We start from the raw sequence: 25311 nt of genomic DNA, 5'->3' as shown, positions 1-25311 counted from the left end.
GACAGGCTAGGAAGGGAATAACCAGAGAGAGGATGTTGTAAGCAGTACATCTGTTTCTCCCAGCAGGGCTGAGGAGCATTTACTAAAGCTGGCACAGAAAGATTAAGGTATAAAAGCCATGTATATAGTAGGTCTTCTGTTGTTTTTCTCCTTTGCTCTACATACTTTGTACCTTTGGGGAATGAATAAATAATGCTTTGTTTTGAAGATGCTACTTTTGAGTCACTTTAATCAACTCCCTCGTCACAGGTCCCTGGAGTGGAAGGGTTTACAGGTGTCAAATGCAGCTGGGCTTCTCATGTTAATGCAGTTGAGAAACAAGGGAACTGCTGTTGAGTGATTGGGCTGCATGGTTCCACTCAGAGTGAGGTGCAGGAAGCCAGATTTGTCACCTGAGAAGTGCACGTCAGAGGGACTAAAAGGGGTCTGAGGCATATTTCACTCTGTAACTGTGACAATATATTTAACTTTAAGCACTTAAGCCCATGCTTAACTTTAAGGTTGTTGGAGGCTAAAGTATGCCATTCTGAGTTTCTGTTCAGGTTTTAAAATCCTAGAGCCTTATGTTGCTATCCTGAGGGAGCTGTGCTGTGAGAAGAAAAGGGATAGAAGGTGCAGGGCAATACCAGCGGGGCACTCTCTCCAGCAGTCAATCCCTGGATTAGTAAAAATTCAGAACAAAGTTCTATATGAAACGCTTAACTGTTAGATTTAAAAGGGTGCACTTTCTCAAATTCCTCCCCTCATTCCCAGAGGAAACTTTAGTGAACATGCAGTGGTCTGCGGCCCTTTGTTCCCTTCCCAGAGTTGTTATCATGGTACAGTAAAATTTAGCTTGTAATTTTTGCAGGACTTGTAGAGAAAGTAAGAAGCTAAATATTATCCCAGTTCTTGTTTGCCATTATTAAATACAGCTCACAGGCACAGCAGTTGGCTTGCCAAGTAATGGGCTTTGGTGTAAGAATAACCTCAGACCTGCAGGGCAGTACAGGCTGAGCTTTGTCACTAGGGAGAGGCTCTCACCCTTTAGAAAGCTATGTTCAAGACAAGCTGCTTCTCAGAACAGCCTGTGTCATTGGTAACCGAATTGTTTCAGGGAACATAAATATTGTGCTCATTTATTTCCATGGCCTCAGCAGCGCCATGTAACATTTCTTACATTCAAAGAAAATGACTGGACAAATGTCACATTACATCCTGTTTTACTGTTCTTTGATTCCTGTCTATTGTATAAGAATAAGCATAAAGTTTGTTAAGATCAGTACTCCTCCTTTGAATGACAAAGACCTAGGAGGAGGAGAAGGTTAGGAAGATGAGCAGGTATTAGCTGTTAAACTCATAATTGCTTAAGATTACTTTCTAAGGCTTGGTCTACACTACCCCCCTAATTCGAACTAAGGTACGCAACTTCAGCTACGTGAATAACGTAGCTGAAGTTCGAAGTACCTTAGTTCGAATTAGTTCGAACTTACCTTGGTCCACACTCGGCAGGCAGGCTCCCCCGTCGACTCCGCGGTACTCCTCTCGGCGAGCTGGAGTACCGCAGTCGACGGCGAGCACTTCCGGGTTCGACTTATCACGTCCAGACTAGACGCGATAAGTCGAACCCAGAAGTTCGATTTCCAGCCGTCGAACTACCGGGTAAGTGTAGCCAAGGCCTTAGTAAGAAAGATTGCAGAACAAACCAAAGCATTCTTGAGAACAATACTGAAGTATTCATATAAACACAATGTGAATATATCATAGTATACACACTGTATTTATTTTAATATACATAATGGAATATGAGTCATTCCTTTCACTTTAACGTTTAATATGTTTGCTATTTCTTTATAGCTTTGCCAGTTTTATAAATTAAATTCTCATGGTGCAGGTTCTGTGAGGGTATATAAAATTCTATTTCTTGTGTTTTTTCCATTCCTTGCTAATGCCCAGGATATTTTGTTTAATTTTTAGGCAGAAGATCCAGAGATGTACAGTGATCTAGCTGCAGTCTGTGGAACTCTAACTGTGGTCGTGGTTCCCCACCTACCCAGAGATGCACTCATTGAGTGGCATGTCACTGCAGTAGTGGATGATCCACCAAAAAGGAAAACTTTTGTGATGAAGATGTTGTCAGAGGGCTGCCAAATTGTATGTGAAGCTGTGGAGTCCAGTTCTGCATCTAGTGCATCTATCTCAATATGCCTAAGCTTAATTTCACCATCTGCTTCGTCAGTCGATTTAGTTAGGACTCTTCATGATATGGTTGCTGTGTTTAGACAAGCTGTCGAGAAACTTTCAGAAGATTGCAGTGCAATTCCATTGTGTTTTAGAACTTTCTACAGGAAGGATAGTTTTGATGCTGGAACACTACAAGCAGGTAAGACTACTGTTGGGAGGAAAGGGAATATTTGTTTACCTATATCTAAAGCTTAGCTGGAAAAGCACCTGTGAAGAGTAGGCATGATTAGGGTATGAATGTTCCTTTTCTGACCACCAGCCATATTACCACTTAGCAAAAAAACATTAGCCTGGCAAGAAATCTGGCAGCCCAAATAGATGACAAAAACAAAAATGAGTCAGACTCTGGAAGGATGAATCTTCTGCCTAAAAGTCTTTGAACAGTTTAATTACCGAGCATTCGTATTGCTGATCATGTAGAGCATAGCTGGTAATTTCCAGATGCTAGCAGGCAAAAATTATTTAGAGCAGAAACAAGATTAAAATATAAAAACAATGAAAAGATGTCAGTTTCTCTAAGGTAGAGAATAGTGGTGAGTGCATGGTGTCTTTAAATGTGGACTGAGTGTTTTGTCAGTCAGTGGCTTTAAAATAGACCCGTCTGAAGGGATGAATGACAGCTGAGCAAACAAATTTAGTATATTGTTTGAATCATTAATGTTTGTTGCAGAATTAGAACTCTCTAGAATTTCAGTTCCCTTGCAAAGTAAAGAGAGCTCAAACCAATAATATTATAACTATAATTTATCTCCTGTGTCATGATGTCTAGGGTCTGTGCTACATTCAGTTAGAGAAAACAGTAAGGACGTGCAACTGTACAGAAAACTCTTTCATTTGACAGGCCTACAAAATGTTTAAAGACCTAATCCTGCTCTTATTGAAATCAACAAGAGCTTAGCCATTGACATCAACAGAAGTATAGTAGAACCTCAAAGATATGAACACCAGAGTTACGGACTGACTGGTCACTGAGGCCTGGTCTATACTACCCGCCTGAATCGGCGGGTAGAAATCGACCTCTCGGGGATCGATTTATCGCGTCCCGTCGGGACGCGACAATCGATCCCCGAATCGGCGCTCTAACTCCACCAGCGGAGGTGGTAGTAAGCGCCGCCGACAAAAAGCGGCAGAAGTCGATTTTGCCGCCGTCCTCACAACGGGGTAAGTCGGCTGTAATACGTCGAATTCAGCTACGCTATTCACGTAGCTGAATTTGCGTATCTTAAATCGACTCCCCGCTGTAGTGTAGATGTACCCTCAGACACCATGTGAAACCGGAAGTAGACAGCAGCAGAGACAAAAAAATAAGCAAATACTGTACTGTGCCTGTACGGCATCTTAAAGGTAGGCACATCTGGGCTGCCTGTCCCCATCCCCACCCCCACCCCCACCCGTAGGGCAGCCACTTACAGCAAGATGCTGGGGCTGCCAGACCGAGACAGACAGAGCCAGGAGCAGGAGTCTGCGCCGCTTTCAAACCTTCCTCCCCCTCCCCCATCGGGAGGGCGGGAGACAGGCTGCTTTTACCACACACAGCCCCGGCCAGGAGAAGACAGGCTGTTCTCTCTCTCTCTCTCTGGCACTGGCACTGAGTAGGAAGTTTTGCTGCTGCTTAAACCTGACCTGGCATGTCAACTGCTGGATCTGGATTCTGAACTGTGCTTTGTTCAGAGTTATGAACATTTCAGAGTTACGGACAACCTCCATACTGTAGGATCAGGTCCTTAGTCTATATCCATCTCTTGTGCACATGCACATATACACACAAAAAGGTATTTGTAAAACCACAACTGATCCATATTAATTAGCTGACATAAAAGCTAACCCTCAAAGATCCTACTTTTTTTTTACTTAACCTGCAGCAGTTTTTGAAGGAAATTCAACTTGACATTGTTTAATAGATTTAAAATACAAGAATAGAAAGCGATAAAAAATGTGGCAGAAAATAAGCATGCTTAATCCAGGAAGCAAGAAATGAACATATAGCCTGACAGAATGTTGTTGTTCTACTATGCCTTGTTTGAGAGCTAAGAAGAAGCCTGATTAAAACATGTTCCTAGCATGCGATTTACATTATCCTTTTGCCTGCTTCCTCCCTGATGCTTCACAGGGCATATAATAATTACTTTGGAATAAAGTACATTTGCCTTATTTCAGTCTAGAATTGAGCAAAATGTATAAATAGATGGGATGGGGGGAAATGTGACTGTTTGGTATTTTATGTTATACTAATGGCATGGGTATAGAATGAGTCATCATAGTTTTTATTTATTCATTCATCCTGGGTTCCTTTTAAATCTCTCTAAGGCCCTAATGACCGTCGTCATTATCATCATTGGTAAGAAATGCATTCTTGTGAAAACGTAGTAGGCATTACATTTACAGCCAGCACTAAATTACCAGTAAAGAATTTAAAAGGAAACTTCACCCATGTTGCTTAACACTTCTGTTCAAAAAGTTCATATGGAGAGAAGAAGCACTGTGCAATGTATCTAAAAATAAAATTTCCAGTAAAGTGGCTACTGATTGGGCTACTCTTCCTGTTAGCTACCACTCTGACAGTACACTGTAGACCCCAGATACGAGAATTTTTAAACCAGTTTCCTTTCTGCTGTAATGAAGGATCAAAATCAGAAAAAAGGTCTTTAATACAGCATTAAGGCACAACAAGGGGTATGGTTAAGTGCTCCATTAAAATACATTCTGGGTGCATTGTGAAGAATAAGGCCTCCAGTGGAGTTGCTTCAACCTCTCAAGGGATGCAGTATACTAATGGACCACTAAAATACCCCCTTGAGTCTCTTCATGCTATTATTATATAGCTCATGAAATATAAATTAATATAAATTTTATATATTCCGACTGTCAGTTTTGAAACAATGTTTACAGTTTTTTACCTATATAATTCTGCATATCAAAGGGGTCGAACATGTAGGAAGAAAAAGAGTATGAAATCCTTTTCTTTCCTACTGTTTTCAAACCTTTTTTATTGTTTTCCCAACCTTTTTAGTAATAGAATCCAGAATATTGTTTAGATTCTATAATTCAATGACAATTTAGATTATTAGTTTTTGAGATTGTGCTGTTAAAATAATTGTCAAATTAGTTGAAGTCTTGTTGTTGATAGACATATACTAATAAATAGGTTTTCACATAAAAATTCTTAGCTTAATAACGTGGTTATTAGGTTCTAGGAACTTTCCACTTATACTTTATTAGGGTCATACTTTGCTTTGATGTCACTAGAGTAACGGTAATGTGCTTTACAGGAAAGGCTTTTTTTCTGTAGTCCAAAGAGGAGTTCAACTTTTGCCTTTTATGCTGCCATATTTGGTGAAACTTAACCATAGGCTTTTTATAATTAGTAAAGCTAGCTTTTGTTGCTGACTCTGTGTTGTTGACTTTTTAATTTAAATGCTAGTCCACCACTTGAGATTAAAATACATAAGAGATTCAACTAGCGCCTTGGTAACTTACTATAGAAACACATTGCCTTTTACCTTTTTTGACTAAAAAATAGAACATTCTTCTTTGAGTAAGTATGTGTCATTGTGCATCCTATTGTAAGTGTGCATGAGCCTCAGTGCTCACAAGACTGGAAACTTTCAAGTAGTAGTGTCTGTTCACCTTGTGCCTCTCTATGCCCCCATGTGAGGGTATAAAGGACAGAGCAGCATGATGTTTCCTTGCAATTCGAAGACTGTGTCAGCGAGATGGAACCTGGTGAGTATCCAGCATGTTAGTTCTTAGCTTTGGCTAAACCGTCTGCAAACCTTCTGATTTTCTTCAGAACTCCTTTGATTACCTTTATGTTCAACCTCAATCATCCTATTGACCCATTTTAACTGAGTATCAATGATTACACCCCCCTGTTGACACCCCCACCTCCTTAATGTGGCAGACTTGAAACCTGCAGGTTTAAAGCCCTGTCCATCCTGCAATGGACTAATCCCCTTCAAAGGGGGATTAATTTGGGGGAATCACACATACCTAGCAGATGCTCAGTATGCCTGTCTGTCATTCTCTGTTAGAATGCGTAAGTTGAGAGACACAAGGCTGAAACTCCATCTTCTAGAACAATCCGTGAAGATCTCATCAGAGCCTGAGGAAACAATTCCAGAATCCTGTTAGTGGACAAGCCATCATTATCTAGCACCCCATCCAATAAATACACTACATCTGAGACCAATGCAGAAAAGATGGCGCTGAGAAAAGAACTGGCACTGCCGCCCCTGGCACCGAAGCTGACATCTACACCATCGATGTCAAAACAGACATCTCTGACATCAAAGGGCACACTGACAGATGTCACTTCAGTAGCCTCCCATAAGGAGAGACAACGCAAAGCCTTGGAGAGAAATCTACCAGTCCCACAAGGCATCAAGGGCTGGGGAGAAGGAACCACCTATGGTATTCAACACCGTGTTGACACCAGCCCTGGCTGTGGACTGCCTCCCACAGCATTGACACCAATCATGGAAGACAAGCTTAGGAGAGAATAGGAACACTCACTCATGCTAAAGTGCCTCCCGGTACCAGTACAGGCCCCATTATTGACAGTGCAATTCACATTGGTGCTACCCCTAAAAGAGGTCTATTGCTCTTCACTGTCAGTGGGCTATAAGTTCTCCCCATCTTCAAGCACAAAACTTCTCCTTTCAGAGAGGCTTTCCAGATTCCCCTACTGGTATAAGCCACCACCAGCATGTCAAGACAGGCACTGAACTAGGTATTAAATTATCTGATGAGTTCACTTGTCAGCAGCATTGGCATGTCACACTCCAGTACAATTGTGCTTGATCTTCTCACAGCCAACATTATCAAAATTCCCTAGTGTCTTCCTTCATATTTGCCTTCTGGTTCAGGATCCAGCTCCCTTATGGGAATTCAGTTTTGTCCTCTATGGAGCCTCTCTTTGAACGACTGTCACCATGTCTATGCACCACCTTATCATCACAAACTATCCTTTCTAGTAACCATCACTTCAGCTCTGAGAGTCAGTGAACTCCAGGCTCTCATGGCCGGAGTGCCTTACATAGTTTTTCATATGAACAACCTGGTGCCTGAGACTGCACCCCAGTTCAGCCCTAAGGAGTTTTCAGACTTTCATCCAAATCAATCCATTACCTTGCCAGACTTCTTCCTGAAGTTGCATTTGATGCCAGGAAGGAAGAAACTGCACACCCTGGATGTATCCAAAGCTTTACTGTGTTACCTTAATGAGCTATTTCAGCTGTCTCCTGGCCACTTTGTGGCCATTTCTGGCCTGTCAAAAGGCCAAACCATCTTTTCTCAGAAAATTTCCAGATGGACCATGGAGTGCATTTCCACTGTTATCAGCTGGCTGGCAAACCTCTCTCTTCAAACATTAAGGCACACTGCACCAGAGCACAGGCTGCATCTGTCACCTGCTTCATAAACATTCTGATCTCTGAGATTTGGAAGGTTGCAACATGGACTGACACACTATGCCCTTATGAAACACTATGCCCTTGACAGGTGCTGGGGCAGACACCAAGTTTGGGAGAGCAATACTTCATTCCCTGTTTGACTGATTCATCTAATGATACTCACTCCCACAATCCCGAGAGTATATTACTTGCCATTTACCTACAGTGGAATCCACATTGACACGTACTTGAAAAACAAAGAACTGCAGTTCTTCATGGTGTTGTATTCAGTGTGGATCCCATGACTGACCCGCCATCCCTGCTTTTCAAAGTCCTCATTTACCATAGGCTTCAAACTGCAAGGGAACCAAGAGAGAGTTGTGGTGGGTCCTCTTTTTATGACCTCATATGGGAGGTCATATTCTAACTAAATTCTAACATATTCTATTCTAACTAAACATTGCTGTGTTTCTAGATATTGATGGGTTTCCATTGATAGCTTTTAGGATAAGAGGGAACACTCCACAGGAGACAAACGTATAAACCATACTCTATTGTTCCATTCCTGAGGTTAATTCAGTAGCTGGCATCAGCAGACTTTTTGGTGAGCTCAGAACCCCAATGCATTGTCCATTCTACAAGGAGATCAGTGTGGACATGAAGGGAAAGAAAGATGCTTTACTTAAGTAGAACTTGAAGACCTTGAGGCAAGGAAAGGAACACTACCAAAGATCTTCTCAAATGAGATGCTGATTAGAAGAGTGCTTTTTTGGCACAACGAATTTCAGTGTTCATTTGAACCAGTCCAAGCAAATTAGAGCAGCCTGTTTGCAGCTGACAAAGTAAGATGGGAACTGAGAATATGTGCACTCTCTGTGTTGTAATAGATTACTGGAAAGTATTATTGCCAGTGTTATTGATGTCAGAAGCAGCTAAAGGTTTGTGATGCAAATTTGAGAAAGATAGCATTCTGTCAGCCTAAGACCAAATGTAAAGTTTTATTAAACAAAGTGTACTACTGATGGTGAACTTCTCAGAGGCAATCCCTCATAACATATGAGAGCATTATAGGCACCGTGCTGAGACCGCAGGACGTGTTAGAAGTAGGAGGATTAGATTAAGCTGACATATATACTTAGTAAGATGCTGTTAAGCCTTTAGAAGTCTTTAACATAAATTTGACCATTTCTTTCTTATGCTCATTTACATACACATTAATATAAACATGTCAGGATGATTTGCCATACCATCCAGTAGACTAGATTATACCTCAGTATAGGCGTGATGAATGACCATAATTCACACCATTAGCATTTCACAAACCTTGTTCACACACTCTACACAAAAATACTTTTGAATCTTTAATAGGGAGTGCATAAGGACTTGCATTTGCTAAAACATCTTGTTATATAATGCTGATTTTTTAATAATATAGGAAAAAACTGGGACACAATAAGACAAAAGAGAATATAAATCAAAATGTAATTTGGTAACAGTATAATATTAATAAATATGTGCTCAGTTTTAAAGTGTGATTCTACTCTGAAAAATAACTCTGGAATAAAAGGATTTGTAGATGTCCATGTTTATTAAACCTCAGTTATTCCCATATCAGACTTGCACTGTGCAAGAAAAAGATGTTTCTAACAGCCAACTCTGCTATTTCATCCTAGAATCTGAAAGTCCAACCGTAGTCTTTATGACTTGTGCATCATTTCCAGTGACAAAAATTCTGCAAGATGTATTCTGTCATCTGTTACACATGTGTACTGCCATTTTCTTCAATAAGGTCTGAGACCCGTATCCCAGAACATAAATTGTACCTGCAGGTAGAACTTAGTTAACAGTTTTGTTGATGATTTTGGGTGAGTCATAATACAATACGGGACACTTTCCTATAACTGTTGGTCTTTCAGTACTGACAGGAGTGAAGATTAATACAAACTTTTTTTTTAAACTTAAGTAAATTGGCACTGAATACATGCAGGAGCAGATCGGTTAAGTAACAAGATGTCATTATTGCCTACTCACTTTTCAAAGTAGTGCTACACTTTAAGATGAGACTATATGTAATTTTGTCAGCACTTTTCATAATGGTGTATGTGTGCCTTCCCATTACATATATTGTCCTTTGGGAATAGTACAGAAGGAATAAGGGGGCAAGGTTGATCACCAGAAATCCACTTTGGCAGCAATTTGCTTTTTTTCTATTTGTATCTTGTATGTATTTGACTGAGCATTGAGAGTTAGAAGAGAATTAAGAAAAAAACACCATGTCGTTATTGGGATATTGAAGTCATAACAAGTACTGTGACCTGACAGCTAGTATTTTGGCAAGTCATCTATTCTGAAGCACTTTACAAGAGATCAAAATAATCCCAACCCCACTTTTTCACCCAGGTTTTTGAAGACATACTCATGGAAAATTCAGTTGGGATACTGCCTACTGGAGCTCACAAATAACGTGTTACGTTGCCATGTTCATTTCTAACCTGACATGATAATGACCTACAAGAAATAAATACAATGTATTGCTTCTAAACTGGTGGTTTTCCATCAGATTAGGTGCACAGCATTGAGTTTATTCAGATACTATAGCATCTGAGCACAATAAATTTCCAATATTTGATGGATGATGCATTCTTTAGGGAATCATAGTGAATAAAACTAAGAGTAATGAGAGGAAGTTGAGCAAAGTTACAAGGAAAGATTTTCTTTAGGGCATGTCTAGACAGGGACACTTCGTGAATTAAGCTAAAGCATTCTAAGACCACTTTACTTCTGAGTGAATCACTGAGTGTTAAATAATGCATGTTAAATTTACATCTTCAATTAATTCAGTTTTACTTTCCTGCGTATCCCCGTTTAGACATACCTTCTGTGAAATAGTTTCTGGAAGGAACTGGGGGAATCTCCACCACTTACAGCCCCAACCTACAAACACGAACATGTTTCACTTTTCTCAAAACATCTAGAAAGAGAAAAAAATAGAATATTGTTCAATTTTTGTCCACACAGGACCTGTATTACATGCTCTGGATTAAGGGGAAATGAGAGTGTAACAGTTATAGTGACAGAGAAAACAGCAAATTTTTTGGGAGATTTAAGTATTGTCACTTTACTAGATATTCTCAAAATCTTTGATATCTGAAAGGGAAGGTGAAAACTTGTCAGAGTATAAAAATAAAGAAATGCATCATCGCCTTCAGATATAAAAGAAATACTCAATATGTGGACGTTTGATATCTTGCTGAAAATATTGAAGGTTGCATGCTTTCTGTGTATTAAAGAATTATCTTAGCTTAAGACTCCCATGAGCATCTGTTTTGTTCTTTTTGTTGTTATCTGTATAGGGTCTGTAGATGCTGCTGGAAATCAAGATAGGGATCCTATTATGTTAGGTTCCATACAAAACAAATACTTATATTACAAATGTGCTCCCTGCCATGAAGAGTTTATAGCTAATACAGAAGACAGGCAAATGCTGAGAGAAAAAAATACAGCATTTCAACCTACAAGCAGGATAAATACAGTGATGCTTACCAAATGGCATGTTGGTTCCACATTTTTTTAAAGTTTATTTTTCTATATTTCTCCTTCTAATTTTTTAAAATATGTGGAGATGAGAAGAGGAAAATGAGAGGATGGTAGGAGCACAGAGGGTCAAGAGTGTGAGGCTGCCAGGTAAGTAAAGGAACAAGAAAAGGTCAGAACAAACCTAACACTGAGTCTAAACTGAAAAAGTCAGTCTGAGGAAATCACCAATTTCCGGAGATTATGTGCTCTGTGTCTGCTCCAGTTGCTTCTGCTAAGACTCTTTGCTCTTAGGCTGACTCCATATTGGGAGCTGCTGCTTTTACTTTCCATAAGTCCATTATGTCTTAACTGCAGAATTAACTTGGGCTCTTACTCGAGTGTTGCCCCTAACCTCCCTCCACACACAAACCTCTGACATGAGTTTAGTGGTGCTTTCAACTCAAGCTAGCTGGTTTATGTGGGACTATAAAATAAAGCTGGGATGCTGCTTTCAGTCAGGCTGGTAACCAGCTAACTTTGCAGAATTACAAGCATGAGGAGTATGTCTTCTAAAACCGGGGGTCTCAAACTGTGTGTTGTGAACCCTCAGGGAGTTACAAGGTTATTACATGAGGGCCATGAGCTGTCAGCCTCCACTCCCAAACCCCACTTTGCCTCCAGCATTTATAATAGTGTTAAATATAAAAAATACAGCTGTCAATTAATCGCAGTTAACTCACATGATTAACTCTAAAAAGATAATTACGATTAAAAAAATTAGCCGCAATTAACCATACTGTTAAACAATAGAATACCAATTGAAATTTATTAAATATTTTGGATGATTTTCTACATTTTAAAATATATTGATTTCTATTACAACACAGAATACAAAGTGTACAGTGCTCACTTTATATTATAATTTTTATTACAAATATTTGCACTGTAAAATGATAAACAAAAGAAATAGTATTTTTCATTTCACCTCATACATAGTGCAATCTCTTTATCATGAAAGTGCAACTTAAAAATGTAGATTTTTTTTTGTTATATAGCTGCACTCAAAAACAAAATAATGTAAAACTTTGGAGCCTAAAAGTCCACTCAGTTCTATTTCTTGTTCAGCCAATCGTTAAGACAAACCAGTTTGTTTACATTTGCAGGAGATAATGTGGCCTGCTTCTTATTTATAAAGTCACCTGAAAGTGAGAATAGGCATTCGCATGGCACTTTTGTAGCCGGCATTGCAAACCTCGTCCCTCTCAGATTTTGGAAGGCACTTCAGATTCTTAAACCTTGGGTCCAGTGCTGTAGCTATTTTTAGAAATCTCACATTGGTACCATCTTTGTGTTTTGTCATATCTGCTGTGAAAGTTCTTAAAACGAACATGTGCTGGGTCATCATCTGAGACTGCTATGACATGCAATATATGGCAGAATGTGGGTAAAACAGAACAGGAGACCTACAATTCTCCCCCAAGGAGTTCAGTCACAAATTTAATTAACGCATTATTTTTTTAACAAGCATCATCAGCATGGACACAGGTCCTTTGGAATGGTGATTGAAGCATGAAGGGAAATATGAATCTTTAGTACATCTGGCATATAAATATATTGTGACGCCGGCTACGACAGTGCCATGCGAACGCCTGTTCTCACTTTCAGGTGTTATTGTAAACAAGAAGCAGCATTATCTCCTGCAAATTGTAACCAAACTTGTTTGCCTGAGCGATTGGCTGAAGTAGGACTGAGTGGACTTGTAGGCTCCAAAGTTTTACATTGTTTTATTTTTGAAAGCAGTTATTTTTTGTACATAATTCTACATTCGTAAGTTCAACTTTCATGATAAAGAGAATGCACTACAGTACTTGTATTAGGTGAATTGAAAAATACTATTTCTTTTGGTTTTTTACAGTGCAAATATTTGTAATAAAAAATAAATATAGAGTAAGCACTATACGCTCTTTATTCTGCGTTGTAATTGAAATCAAATATATTTGAAAATTTAGAAAAACAAAAAATATTTAAATACATCGTATTCTATTATTAACAGCATGATTATTTTTTTAATAGCATGATTAATCACGATTAATTTTGTAATCACTTGACCACCCTAATTAATAAGTGTTTTTAATTTATAAGGGGGGGGGTCACACTCAGAGGCTTACTGTGTGAAAGGGGTCACCAATACAAAAGTTTGAGAACTGCAAGATAATGTGAAAATAATGTTGTTAGATGTTCAAAACAAAGTACATGGGATGCTACTCTGCCAAGAATCTAAGTAACATATATGTGTATTATTTGTCATTCACAACTAATCCTACATGCCATAACAGACAACACACATGCAAATACACAAAGGGCTATAGGCCCACCCACAGATCCAGATAGCATATTCAAATAGGTAACATAGGGGAAAAAATAAAAGGAAGGAAGCTTCAGAAGTAACTCAAGAGGCGCAACAGCTCTAGTGGCAGCTACAAGAAGTGGATGGAGGACAAACTAGGGGCTTTAACTCTCCCCAATCATCCTCCAGTATGATGGGCAGGGGCAAGAGATTCAGCAGCACTAGAAGCAGCAGTGACTGGGAAGATAAAGAGGGAATTGGTCCCCCACTAGCCTTCTCTAACATGGTCGAAGGGGCCCAGATGCTCAGTAGATCTAGTGGCAGTAGCCAGGAATGATTCTTTTATACTCTCCCCGTTTCTCTGGTCTCAGGCCTCAGCACAGGCAATTAAAGCCAAATTTTTTTTCCTTGATTAGCAATGAGATCTTAATCAGTTATTAAGTTCAAACAGAAAAGGAGCCACTAAGGGTTTCTAGAAGAAGGGTAGTGGGATTTGAAAATATTTGCGCCTACATAGCACCTCCATCAGACTCTGTTAAAGTGCTTTACAAATATTAATGAATTAAACCTTACAGCATCCCTATGAGGTAGAAAAATATTATTACTTTCATTATACAGATGGAGGAAGTGAGACACACAATTTGTGACTTAACTAAGATCATGAAGGCTATGGGAGAGCTAAGATTAGAACACACGGACTCAGTTGTACATGTATGATTCCCTCTGAATGGGCATAACGCCTACTGAAGTTAGTAAGATTTGTGCATGTGCAACTGATGGCATGATCAAACCTCATCTCCTGATTCCTTCCCATACCTCTGCCTCAGCCATAAGAATCATAAAAGTCAGAGGTGGAAAAGTCCTACACGTATTTGAAGTTCCAGTCCAGCTCCTAGCCAATGCAGAATTGTTTCCTACAGCATATTTTCTATTTATTAATGTCCAGGCTAGTTTTCACAGTCCTGAACCATAGGGCTCTTCACCTTCCCTTAGGAAACTATACCTATCTCACAGCTAGGACATTTTTACTGAAATTAAGATATTAAGCCTAATTTCTTATTTTATTAATTTCATCCCATTACTCCTAACTATAACTCTGCATGTCACCCAAATACTCTGTCTTTGTTGTTTACACTCTTCAAATAATGATAAACTATTATCAAGTATTCCCCTCCACCCCAACACACACAGATTATATTAAAGCTATATTTATTGAACTTGTTTCATCTTTCCTTGGTCACCATTTTTGGTACTGTTCTCTGGACTTACTCCAATACGTCAGTATCTTTTGGTAATGAGTTATTCATTATTGTTGTGCATTACTGAATGCAATATTTGCTATATTTTATATTAATGAAGTGTAAGGGATAGTTTATAAAGGCTACAAAATCAGTGTTAGAAATGTGGCTGGTTTGTAACTGATTAGCTTTGCCATCACCAGCAGATGATGCAGAAATGGGAAAATATGTGTTGTTGTGACTAAAGTATATAATTTGGTCAGACAAAAATATTGTAAATATGTCATAATGCAGTCTGAAATAGACTGTAAAAATAGAGCTTGGTTTTCTACCAAACCCTATTAATTTAGGTTAAATGGAAAATCTGGGAAACCGTTGCCAAACTTGAAGAAGAGAAAAATTCATTTTTAATTCCTTAAGCTTCCTGTTAAAAAAACAAAGAATTTGCCAAGTATACTAGTTGAGGCATTAGTTCTCTGCTGCTGTTCCAATAAACAAATAAATAAATAAAATAAATAACTGGCTAAAGTAGTACTTGGGGAAATGAGTCATGTTATAATATATGTAATCAATTAGGAAACATTGACTTAATCCACTGTGATATTTTGAAATGATGTTTTAAAAAGGTGAAAGTAGCTAAATTTAGTCTTCGACCACAGAAAGTGGCTTAGGAATCTTGTTATTACTGCCCAAAAAGTGTCCAATCAAGAAACTTTGATATTAAATTAAATGGTTGTTAATGCTGGCAATTGAAACTTTTTACACCTGTTTTTAAGGTCGTTCTTTTATTTCATCTACCAAAAGTCATTTTGTAACATATTTTTAGAAAAGCTTCTCACATCGAGTTATGGCGGAAAGGATTGTTCAAATTCATTTTTATGTTTGCTACCCTGAATTTTGTAAAATTCTTTTAAAATTAGTATTACCGGTTGGCTGAATTCTTGTATGAACATATTTTTGCCTATGATGCAGTTGTTTAAATATATTAGTTCTTTCTTTAGAGCAGAGGCCCTCTGTTCTTTAGTATTGCAAGTTTTATGTTCCAACTGTGCAGCTGCCAGAAAGAGAGATCTCCAACTGCCTTATGCTGCTCAGGGCCAAAGCCAGACTTCAGAGCCAGAAGCCGTGGTGAGAACTCTTAGTTGTGAAGAGTAGACCAGCATTTGTCACTTGAAGGTGGTGATATTGCAAAGTCTCATACCACAGAAGTCTTGGCCTAAACTTTAGATGGAAATAAAATCTTTTAATAGACTTGCCCAGTGATTAGTTTGAGATGACACCTTTTATTCTTGATCCAGAATATTAACAAGATATTGATGAAGACATTTTGAAACTACTGTGTAACTCTCCATGTTGTTTTTAAGATCTCTGTTAATGAAATCAGAGATACGTTTATAATCTACTTCATTCCTCCATAGAATTTTCACAGCTGTGTGTCAGATTTTGTAGTCTGTTTCCAAGCAATTCACACTTTTGTGCATAAAATGTACTTTTTAATTCCCCAATTCATTTATCTTTATGTAATTGGATCCATGTCAGTAAAGCACCTGCAGATATACACAATTTTCATAGAAATAGCCATAGATTATAATGACGAATTTCGAGATTTGCTACCATGTAGGAAACTGGTTTTGGAACAGCTTTAGAATGTTTTCTCCTTAGGCAATTGGATGCTATATTTTTTAAGGAGGCCAGTCATTTGCTGGTGACCTTGGCAATGCTTGATGCTATTTGACCTTATATCTCAGCAGTAATGTGGACCCCTCAGAAGTAGCTGACTAGTGGGTGAAAAGCTTCAGTGAGGGTGCTCAAAATGATGGAATAAAAATCTGCTTCCTTATACAATAGATTGTAAGAAAATTAGTTTTATATTCGCCAGAAAAGAATCTAGGTAATACAGTGTCCTTTAGAAAAATAACTTTGGTGCCTGAAAGTTACACAGATATATATATATATCTATCAGTGCAAGCATTAACTACAGATGGCTTTGTATCATGCCAAAATGAGGGCTGAGAAGCTTTCTTTCAGTGTGGTATTAAGACAGCACCAATATGTAAACATCATATAACAATGACTTCAGGCAGGAAAACTTAGCAAAATTGTGTGGCATATAGGTCTCCACTATAGGATAGTCTCCATCCATCCAGAAATCACAGTGCCTCTTGCCTAACATGCTCAGTGCCCTTGTGAATTATGTACCAGGCGGGGCAAAACATTCATTAAATCCTTCCCTGAAACTAGCTCACCATGCCCCCGCTATGGCTCAACCTATGCATTTTTGAACCTCAGCATATTGAAAAAAAATAACTTTTTGCATATGTCCATAGTTGACATGTGTCACTTGAACCAAATCCTTCTCTGTATTCTTTTTTATTGGTAAGGGCAGTTATCCTAGTGGTAGGAATAAGCTACAGCACTGAGTACAAGTAACAAGCTGTCTTACTGACTCTCAGAATGCACATTGTTACACTGAGGCATGCTTATGAGCCAAAATAAATGGAAGAGTAAAAGTAAACTGTCGATGTTGCAAAAGGGAACAAAGCTCAGGATTACACTGCCAACTGGTACCAACACAAATAATAAATTAAATACTTTACAATAGGGACTCTTATAATGGGAGAGTGGATCCACATGTACCTGGAAAGGTGAGGAAGAATGAAAAAAATCTTCAGTACACCTGCACCTCTCTAATATGACAACGTAAGCACATGATTTTAATGGGTCATCTAGCAGTGTTGCCTGGCTACTGTTAGTCTGTCATCATTCACAATTAGAATCATCATTCTTAGGTCTGGGCACTCTCTATCCCAATAAATGCTGGCTGAATCCTACATAACCTACTCTAACCACTCTTTGGTACTGCTGATTGATAGCTTAGGGTGCCATTTGGCACCTGTGGTGACTGACAACCACAGAAATCACTCAGGCCTCTTGAACTGACTAAGAGCAATGTATTGATATACTGGGAAATTGATAGTGTTACCCACTTGGCTTCGGGGAGTGGACCCAAAGCAGCCGCCACTGCAAATCTACTTTCCCTGTGGCTGAGGAGAGTAGTAATGAGCTTACTATATTGCTATTATTCAAGCATATCTATATTTCTAGTATCTTGTTTCTGCTTATGAAAACATATGCAGAGGTTTGAGTTTGAAATATATATTTTGAAGTTCCTTTTTGTTGCTACCACTTTCTTAAGACTTGGGGAAGACTGCCGCTGGAAACAGGCCTGAAAGAAAGCACTTTGTGTGTATTGTCTGAGTTTTGCAAGTACTATAAACCAGCTCTGATTAAAATCTTTTCCACTGTGCAGTTATGTAAGGGTTTGGGTTTGTTTTGTTTTTTTAGTTTTTGAAGCACCTTTGAAAGCCACACTCTGAGTCTGACTCAGAAGAAGATCTATGAAAATTATATTTACCATCCATATAAGTACTGCAATTTTGTTCTACCACCTCCAACCCTTTTAACAAGTATTTGTTGTTCATTTGTTCGTTCGTTCTTTCTGTCTTTCTCTCTTTCTTCCATTTATCTTCTATAATGCAGGCATTACAACAACAAAAAGTGCAGAGGAAAAATAAAAGTTTTTGCCATCTGAAGTGTAACTTCTAAGCTGTGAAAATAGCTTTAAGTAACTACCAAGAGAGCTGAAGATAAAGTATTTTGCTATTGTCACAGTGCTTAAGAGTTGACTTTATGTAACATGTATGATAGGACCCTTACATTCCTAATTCTCTGTAAATTACTAATGAATCCAGATTTAAAATAGTCTGTGGTTATTGGGCAATATAGCAAAAGTTACTATAATTACAAAGTCAAGCAATGAAGTCTTATTTTGTTAGTCCCTTGGCCTTTTCTCTGCTTTTCTAGTCATGCCTCAAAGCTGCTGTCTGGAAATCCAGTGAATAGACCTAATTTGCCAACTGCTGTAGCAAAAGCAGTAGTGTCTTGATTCAATCATAATATAGTCCTTTAAATTACCTTTTTAGTGCTTCTGTTTGCGGGATGGTCTAATAACTATATATTCTAGTATATATTTAACTGTGAAACGTGTATATACACAGAGTTCATATAATGTGAAACAATCAAATTTAAGAAATGGTCTTTTGTCTTTGATAACTTTTTAATTTTTTTTCTCACAATAAATTAAATTTACCCTACTAAAATTATAACAATATGTAAATCTATTTTAGAGAATTTTATATAATACAGCCAGTTAGAAAGATACCTATATAAGGTCTTATTTTTTAAAATGGGAGCTATTTGGATACTTAAACATTAGTTCTTCGAAGGAGCGGAGGTAAAAGGGTGGTTCCATTGTATGTTCTTGAAGTTCTGTGTGTGCATTTCATTTTATAAATGCATTTACAGCCTGCCATTCTTGATTAGCTACTTATTGCTAGTTTACATTTATTCATGACTCAATATAGAAAAAAGAAGAATGATCCCCCTGAGGAATTGCCTTCTTGATAGCCCCGCCCACTGACTAAAGCTCAGCCAATTAACAGAGGCTTCTAGCTTTCAAACCTTACTTTGAAGCTCACAGGTTCCAACTGCCAGCCATAGCACACGGTCCTTCAAACAACGAAACAAACAGACAGACAAACACAAGCTCAGCACACAGCAAGTAACCCCCAAACCCAAACACACACTACAGACAGCCACTTACCCCAAGGGTGCTGTATTTGTTCCTCCTTCACCTGGAGAACTCCCTTGCAAAACTCCCTGTTAGCAGCCCCTGTTTGCAAAGCTCTTTTGTGCTATTTCAAGGATGAATAACATTTTTATATAAAAAAAATTAATGTTCACTCTTTTCAGATAACTGGGAAAGTGACTTTTTAAACCTGAATATTGGTACATCAGCTGCTTGGCATTTGGAAAAAGTATCAGCTTGTAAAAACATTTATTCTTATTCAGAGTTTTAAAAGGCTTTTCAAACCACATACATTGTGGAGTTGAATCACTTGTTTGAATTAAACAGATACTGTCAACCTGAAACCTAGTCAAGTAGGAAAAAATTAGTTAAAAGAAATTTCAGGACCTACACTCCTCCTTGAGACCTGTAACTAATTTTCGTGGTTTTGCAACCACAGTTTCTTATTTTTTAAACCTTAATTTCCCCACCCTTGCTGCATAAAGATCCACATGCATGACAGGGAAAACGGACTATCCAGAATGTGCTGTCAAATAGACAAAGTAAAGAAGCCAAAATAATAGCAAATAATAGCAAGAGGTTGTTTTCCCCAAGATGGGGCTATTTTTATGATCTTTTATGAAAATTCTTCCAAGACAAAAATTGCTCAAAACATAAATGTGGAATATCACACAGTTCTAAAAAGGGCAAATGAACAGGAAAAAGTCCCAATTCCCATGTCTGATTTGCCCTCAAAATGTAACAGTATATTCTTTTCAGGAACCAAGGCATGAGGTATCTTTTTTGTCTATTATACTTTTCTCCCATTGCCTTATCAGGTGAGTCATTAAGCCGAGCAAGTCTTTTGCCTCCTTAGCCTCATTTCTGAGTAACACATAAGGGGTGGGAAGGGGAGATTTCTAAGGGAGTATCATTAAAAAGGTTGCAGAGCAGTTTTTTAACTAGGAGATGGGGGAATGCTGACTGCTGCAGAGGAGCATGTGGATCGGACAGAGACTTATCTTAGAGGAGAGTCTATTGATAGAGATTCTCTAGGTTATAGTCAGGAGCAGAGGATGGAAGAGGATAATGTAAGGGCCCGATCAGACGAGAAACATTCACATAAAGAATCTGACACATCAGAAAAGGGCAGACAAATAAACAGTGACAAGTTTTTAAAGTGCTTGTACACAAAGGCCAAAAGTCTAAATAATAAGATGGGTGAACTAGAGTGCCTCGTGTTAAAGGAGGATATTGATATAATAGGCATCCCAGAAACCTGGTGGACTGAGGACAATCAATGGGGGACAATCATTCCGGGGTACAAAATATATCTGAAGGACAGAACAGGTCGTGCGGTGGGGGAGTGACACTATATGTGAAAGAAAATGTAGAATCAAATGAAGTAAAAATCTTAAGTGAATCCACATGTTCCATAGAATCTCTATGAATAGTAATTTCATGCTCTAATAAGAATATAACATTAGGGATCTATTATCGACCACCTGACCAGGATAGTGATAGTGATGATGAAATGCTAAGGGAAATTAGAGAGGCTATCAAAATTAAGAACTCAATAATTGTGGGGGATTTCAATTATCCCCATATTGACTGGGAACATGTCACCTCAGGACAAAATGCAGAGACAAAATTTCTCGATACTTTAAATGACTGCTTCTTGGAGCAGTTGGTACGGGAACCCACAAGGGGAGAGGCAACTCTCAATATAGTCCTGAGTGGAGCGCAGGAGCTGGTCCAAGAGGTAACTATAACAGGACCACTTGGAAATAGTGACCATAATATAATAACATTTAACATCCCTGTGGTGGGAAGAACATCTCAACAGCCCAACACTGTGGCATTTCATTTCAAAAAGGGGAACTATGCAAAAATGAGGGGGTTAGCTAAACAGAAATTAAAAGGTACAGTGACTAAAGTGAAATCCCTGCAAGCTGCATGTATGCTTTTTAAAGACACCATAATAGAGGCCCACCTTAAATGTATAACCCAAATTAAGAAACACAGTAAAAGAACTAAAAAAGAGCCACCGTGGCTTAACAACCACGTAATAGAAGTAGTGAGAGATAAAAAGGCATCTTTTAAAAAATGGAAGTCAAATCCAAGTGAGGTAAATAGAAAAGAGCATAAACACCGCCAAATTAAGTGTAAAAATGTAATAAGAAAAGCCAAAGAGGAGTTTGAAGAACGGCTAGCCAAAAACTCAAAAGGTAATAACAAAATGTTTTTTAAGTACATCAGAAGCAGGAAGCCTGATAAACAACCAGTGGGGCCCCTGGATGATCAAAAGGAGCCCTTAAAGACGATAAAGTCGTTGCGGAGAAACTAAACGAATTATTTGCTTCAGTCCCCACGGCTGAGGATGTTAGGGAGATTCCCAAACCTGAGCCGGCATTTGTAGGTGACAAATCTGAGGAACTGTTACAGATTGAAGTGTCACTAGAGGAGGTTTTGGAATTAATTGATAAACCTAACATTAACAAGTCACCGGGACCAGATGGCATTCACCCAAGAGTTCTGAAAGAACTCAAATGTGAAGTTGCGGAACTATTAACTAGGGTTTGTAACCTGTCCTTTAAATCGGCTTCTGTACCCAATGACTGGAAGATAGCTAATGTAATGCCAATATTTAAAAAGGGCTCTAGAGGTGATCCCGGCAATTACAGTCTGGTAAGTCTAACGTCAGTACGGGCAAATTAGTTGAAACAATAGTAAAGAATAAAATTGTCAGACAGTTAGAAGAACATAAATTGTTGGGCAAAAGTCAACATGATTTCTGTAAAGGGAAATAGTGTCTTACTAATCGATTAGAGTTCTTTGAAGGGGTCAACAAACATGTGGACAAGGGGGATCCAGTGGACATAGTATACTTAGATTTCCAGAAAGCCTTTGACAAGGTCCCTCACCAAAGGCTCTTACGTAAATTAAGTTGTCATGGGATAAAAGGGAAGGTCCTTTCATGGATTGAAAACTGGTTAAAAGACAGGGAACAAAGGGTAATAAATGGTAAATTCTCAGAATGGAGAGAGATAACTAGTGGTGTTCCCCAAGGGTCAATCCTAGGACCAATCCTATTCAATTTACTCATAAATGATCTGGAGAAAGGGGTAAAAAGTGAGGTGGCAAAGTTTGCAGATGATACTAAACTGCTCAAGATAGTTAAGACCAAAGCAGACTGTGAGGAACTTCAAAAAGATCTCACAAAACTAAGTGATTGGGCAACAAAATGGCAAATGAAATGTAATGTGGATAAATGTAAAGTAACGCACATTGGAAAAAATAATCCCAACTATACATACAATATGATGGGGGCTAATTTAGCTACAACAAATCAGGAAAAAGATCTTGGAGTTATCGTGGATAGTTCTCTGAAGACATCCATGCAGTGTGCAGAGGCAGTCAAAAAAGCAAACAGGATGTTAGGAATCATTAAAGAGGGGATAGAGAATAAGATGGAGAATATATTATTGCCCTTATATAAATCGATGGTACGCCCACATCTTGAATACTGCGTACAGATGTGGTCTCCTCATCTCAAAAAAGATATACTGGCACTAGAAAAGGTTCAGAGAAGGGCAACAAAAATTATTAGGGCTTTGGAATGGGTCCCATATGAGGAAAGATTAAAGAGGCTAGGACTTTTCAGCTTGGAAAAGAGGAGACTAAGGGGGGATATGATAGAGATATATAAAATCATGAGTGATATGGAGAAAGTAGATAAGGAGAAGTTATTTACTTATTCCCATAATACAAGAACTAGGGGGCCACCAAATGAAATTAATGGGCATCAGGTTTAAAACAAATAAAAGGAAGTTCTTCTTCACACAGCGCACAGTCAACTTGTGGAACTCCTTGCCTGAGGAGGTTGTGAAGGCTAGGACTATAATAGTGTTTAAAAGAGAACTGGATAAATTCATGGAGGTTAAGTCCATTAATGGCTATTAGCCAGGATGGGTAAGGAATGGTGTCCCTAGCCTCTGTTTGTCAGAGGGTGGAGATGGATGGCAGGAGAGAGATCACTTGATCATTACCTGTTAGGTTCACTCCCTCTGGGGCACCTGGCATTGGCCACTGTTGGTAGACAGGATACTGGGCTAGATGGACCTTTGGTCTGACCCAGTATGGCTGTTCTTATGTTCTTATTCACCTTTTCACTTAATTCCATCTTGTATCCATTCCAAAAGAAAATGTAAGGCTACAATTATAAACTTTTTCTACTGCGTCTCTCATGACCAGCTGTGTTTGCATAAATAGCACTTTTCTATTTAAGAACATAAGAACAGCCATACTGCGTCAGACCAAAGGTCCATTTTGCCCAGTATCTTGTCTTCTGACAGTCGCCAATACCAGGTGCTTCAGAGGGAATGAACAGAACAGGTAATCAACAAGTAATCCATCCCTGTCACCCATTCCGAGCTTCTGGCAAACAGAGGTTATGGCCACCATCCCTGCCCATCCTGGCTAAAAGCCATTGATGGACTTATCCTCCATTAATTTATCTAGTTCTTTTTTGAACCCTGTTATAGTCTTTGTAAAATGATTCCAGAACACCAGACTGGACTCTTAGGTGGAGAGATTAAGTTTTTAGAATTTTAACAACTATTATTCCTATTCTGTATCTGCAGTATTTTTTAATGTTAATGAAAAGGTAAAAGCATGTCCGACCTCTAGGCGGAGGCTGCAGTTCCTGGCCAGAGGGAGCTGTGGAGCCGGGGGTGGGTACAGCACACGCAGCTTTCCTGATCACCTCTGCGCCTAGGGGCCAGATATGCCAGCCGCTTCCGGGAGCTGTGCAGAGCCAAGGCAGGCAGGGAGCCTGCCTTAGCCCCTCTGCACCGCTGATCGGACCTTTAACGGACTGGAGCCACCACGGTCCCTTTTCGACCAGGTGTTCCGGTTGAAAACTGGATACCTGGCAACCCTACAATGGGAGCTTTCCCATTGACTTCAGTAAGGCCACAATTATCACCCTTGGAAAGCAGTGGGAAGAGTGTTTTAGACAACTTGGTGGAGTAAGAGACTCCATTCCAGTCTTGGTAGTCCAAAGCACAGAAGAAGGCAACAGAGTGCAACAACCAAAATTCTGCCAAAGTGGAATTTGACTGCCTGGAATTGTACTATATAGAACATTAGAAAATATTACTAAAAACACTTGGATGTAAACAACCAACAGGAATGTCATTTAATTGCTAATATTATGTGAACAAAATATCTCAGCCTATTCTCTGTCGTGAATGCAGCCCACTCTCACAGCAGTTGACTAACACTTCTTATTGCAGTATTCAGTATTTAAACTAAAAAACAAATCTTTCCTACCATAGTGTTTCCAAAGAAGGGAATAATTTAAGTGTCAATGTTCATTTTCTTACTCATTTCCATGGGGTGTGCAGATTTGTCCCTCTTTCTTTCCTTGTTTCTTTGTCTCAGTAGAAACTCATAAGTGCACGATTAAATTATCATTGGGCTGTGATATTTCTGCAAGTGTAAAACCAGTGTGTCTCCAGGGTCCAATACATTTCACGATGTTAGAGACACTTGAGGTTGAGGCAAGTTGTTACTATTATGAAGCTGAATCATTTATATTATCAGTAGACTTCTCTCTCAAATTTGCAAAAATTTGTAAGATTTCTTCATTTAAACTTTCATATATAGTTATTGTCTGATTCTGGGAGGATGGCACTGAGGTGAGGCTTACGACATTTCTTTAGACAATCAGAAGGGGAAAAATGTGTTGCGGAAATGCAGTCTACTCCTTAAGTACACCTCTGTTAGTAAATGAAAATCAGTTTCTCCCAAAGACAGGAAGAGAATTGCTAACCTTTATCAGAAACTAGGCCTTAGGTAAATAGGTATAACCAGTAGATCCTTCATGATGAGATGACTTGATAAAGCCATCCATAGTACTTCCTCTCCTCTTACCCCTGCAGCTAGGGTAGTTTCCCTTTGGCAAGC

At 38.8% G+C, this 25311-nt stretch overlaps 1 protein-coding gene across 5 annotated transcripts in view; it reads left to right on the top strand.

The window, feature by feature from the left end:
* DPH6 (diphthamine biosynthesis 6) overlaps positions 1 to 25311 on the top strand; it is a 350629-nt gene that overhangs the window by 283260 nt on the left and 42058 nt on the right. For 4 of the 5 annotated variants that reach the window (XR_004645505.1, XM_034768927.1, XM_034768930.1 and 1 more), the window contains one exon: positions 1957 to 2362. Coding sequence is in view for 4 of the 5 variants with exons in the window: in XM_034768927.1 (XP_034624818.1) it covers positions 1957 to 2362 (406 nt within the window). In the remaining variant the exon portion in view is untranslated. Of the gene's footprint in view, positions 1 to 1956; positions 2363 to 11235; positions 11298 to 25311 lie in introns of all 5 variants that reach the window. The other variant, XM_034768928.1, reaches the window with a different exon arrangement.

This window comes from Trachemys scripta, chromosome 4 (assembly GCF_013100865.1).
Source record: "Trachemys scripta elegans isolate TJP31775 chromosome 4, CAS_Tse_1.0, whole genome shotgun sequence".
Lineage (NCBI taxonomy): Eukaryota > Metazoa > Chordata > Testudines > Emydidae > Trachemys > Trachemys scripta.
The sequence above is the reverse complement of the archived record's forward strand: the minus strand, read 5'-3'. Positions and strand labels throughout refer to the sequence as shown.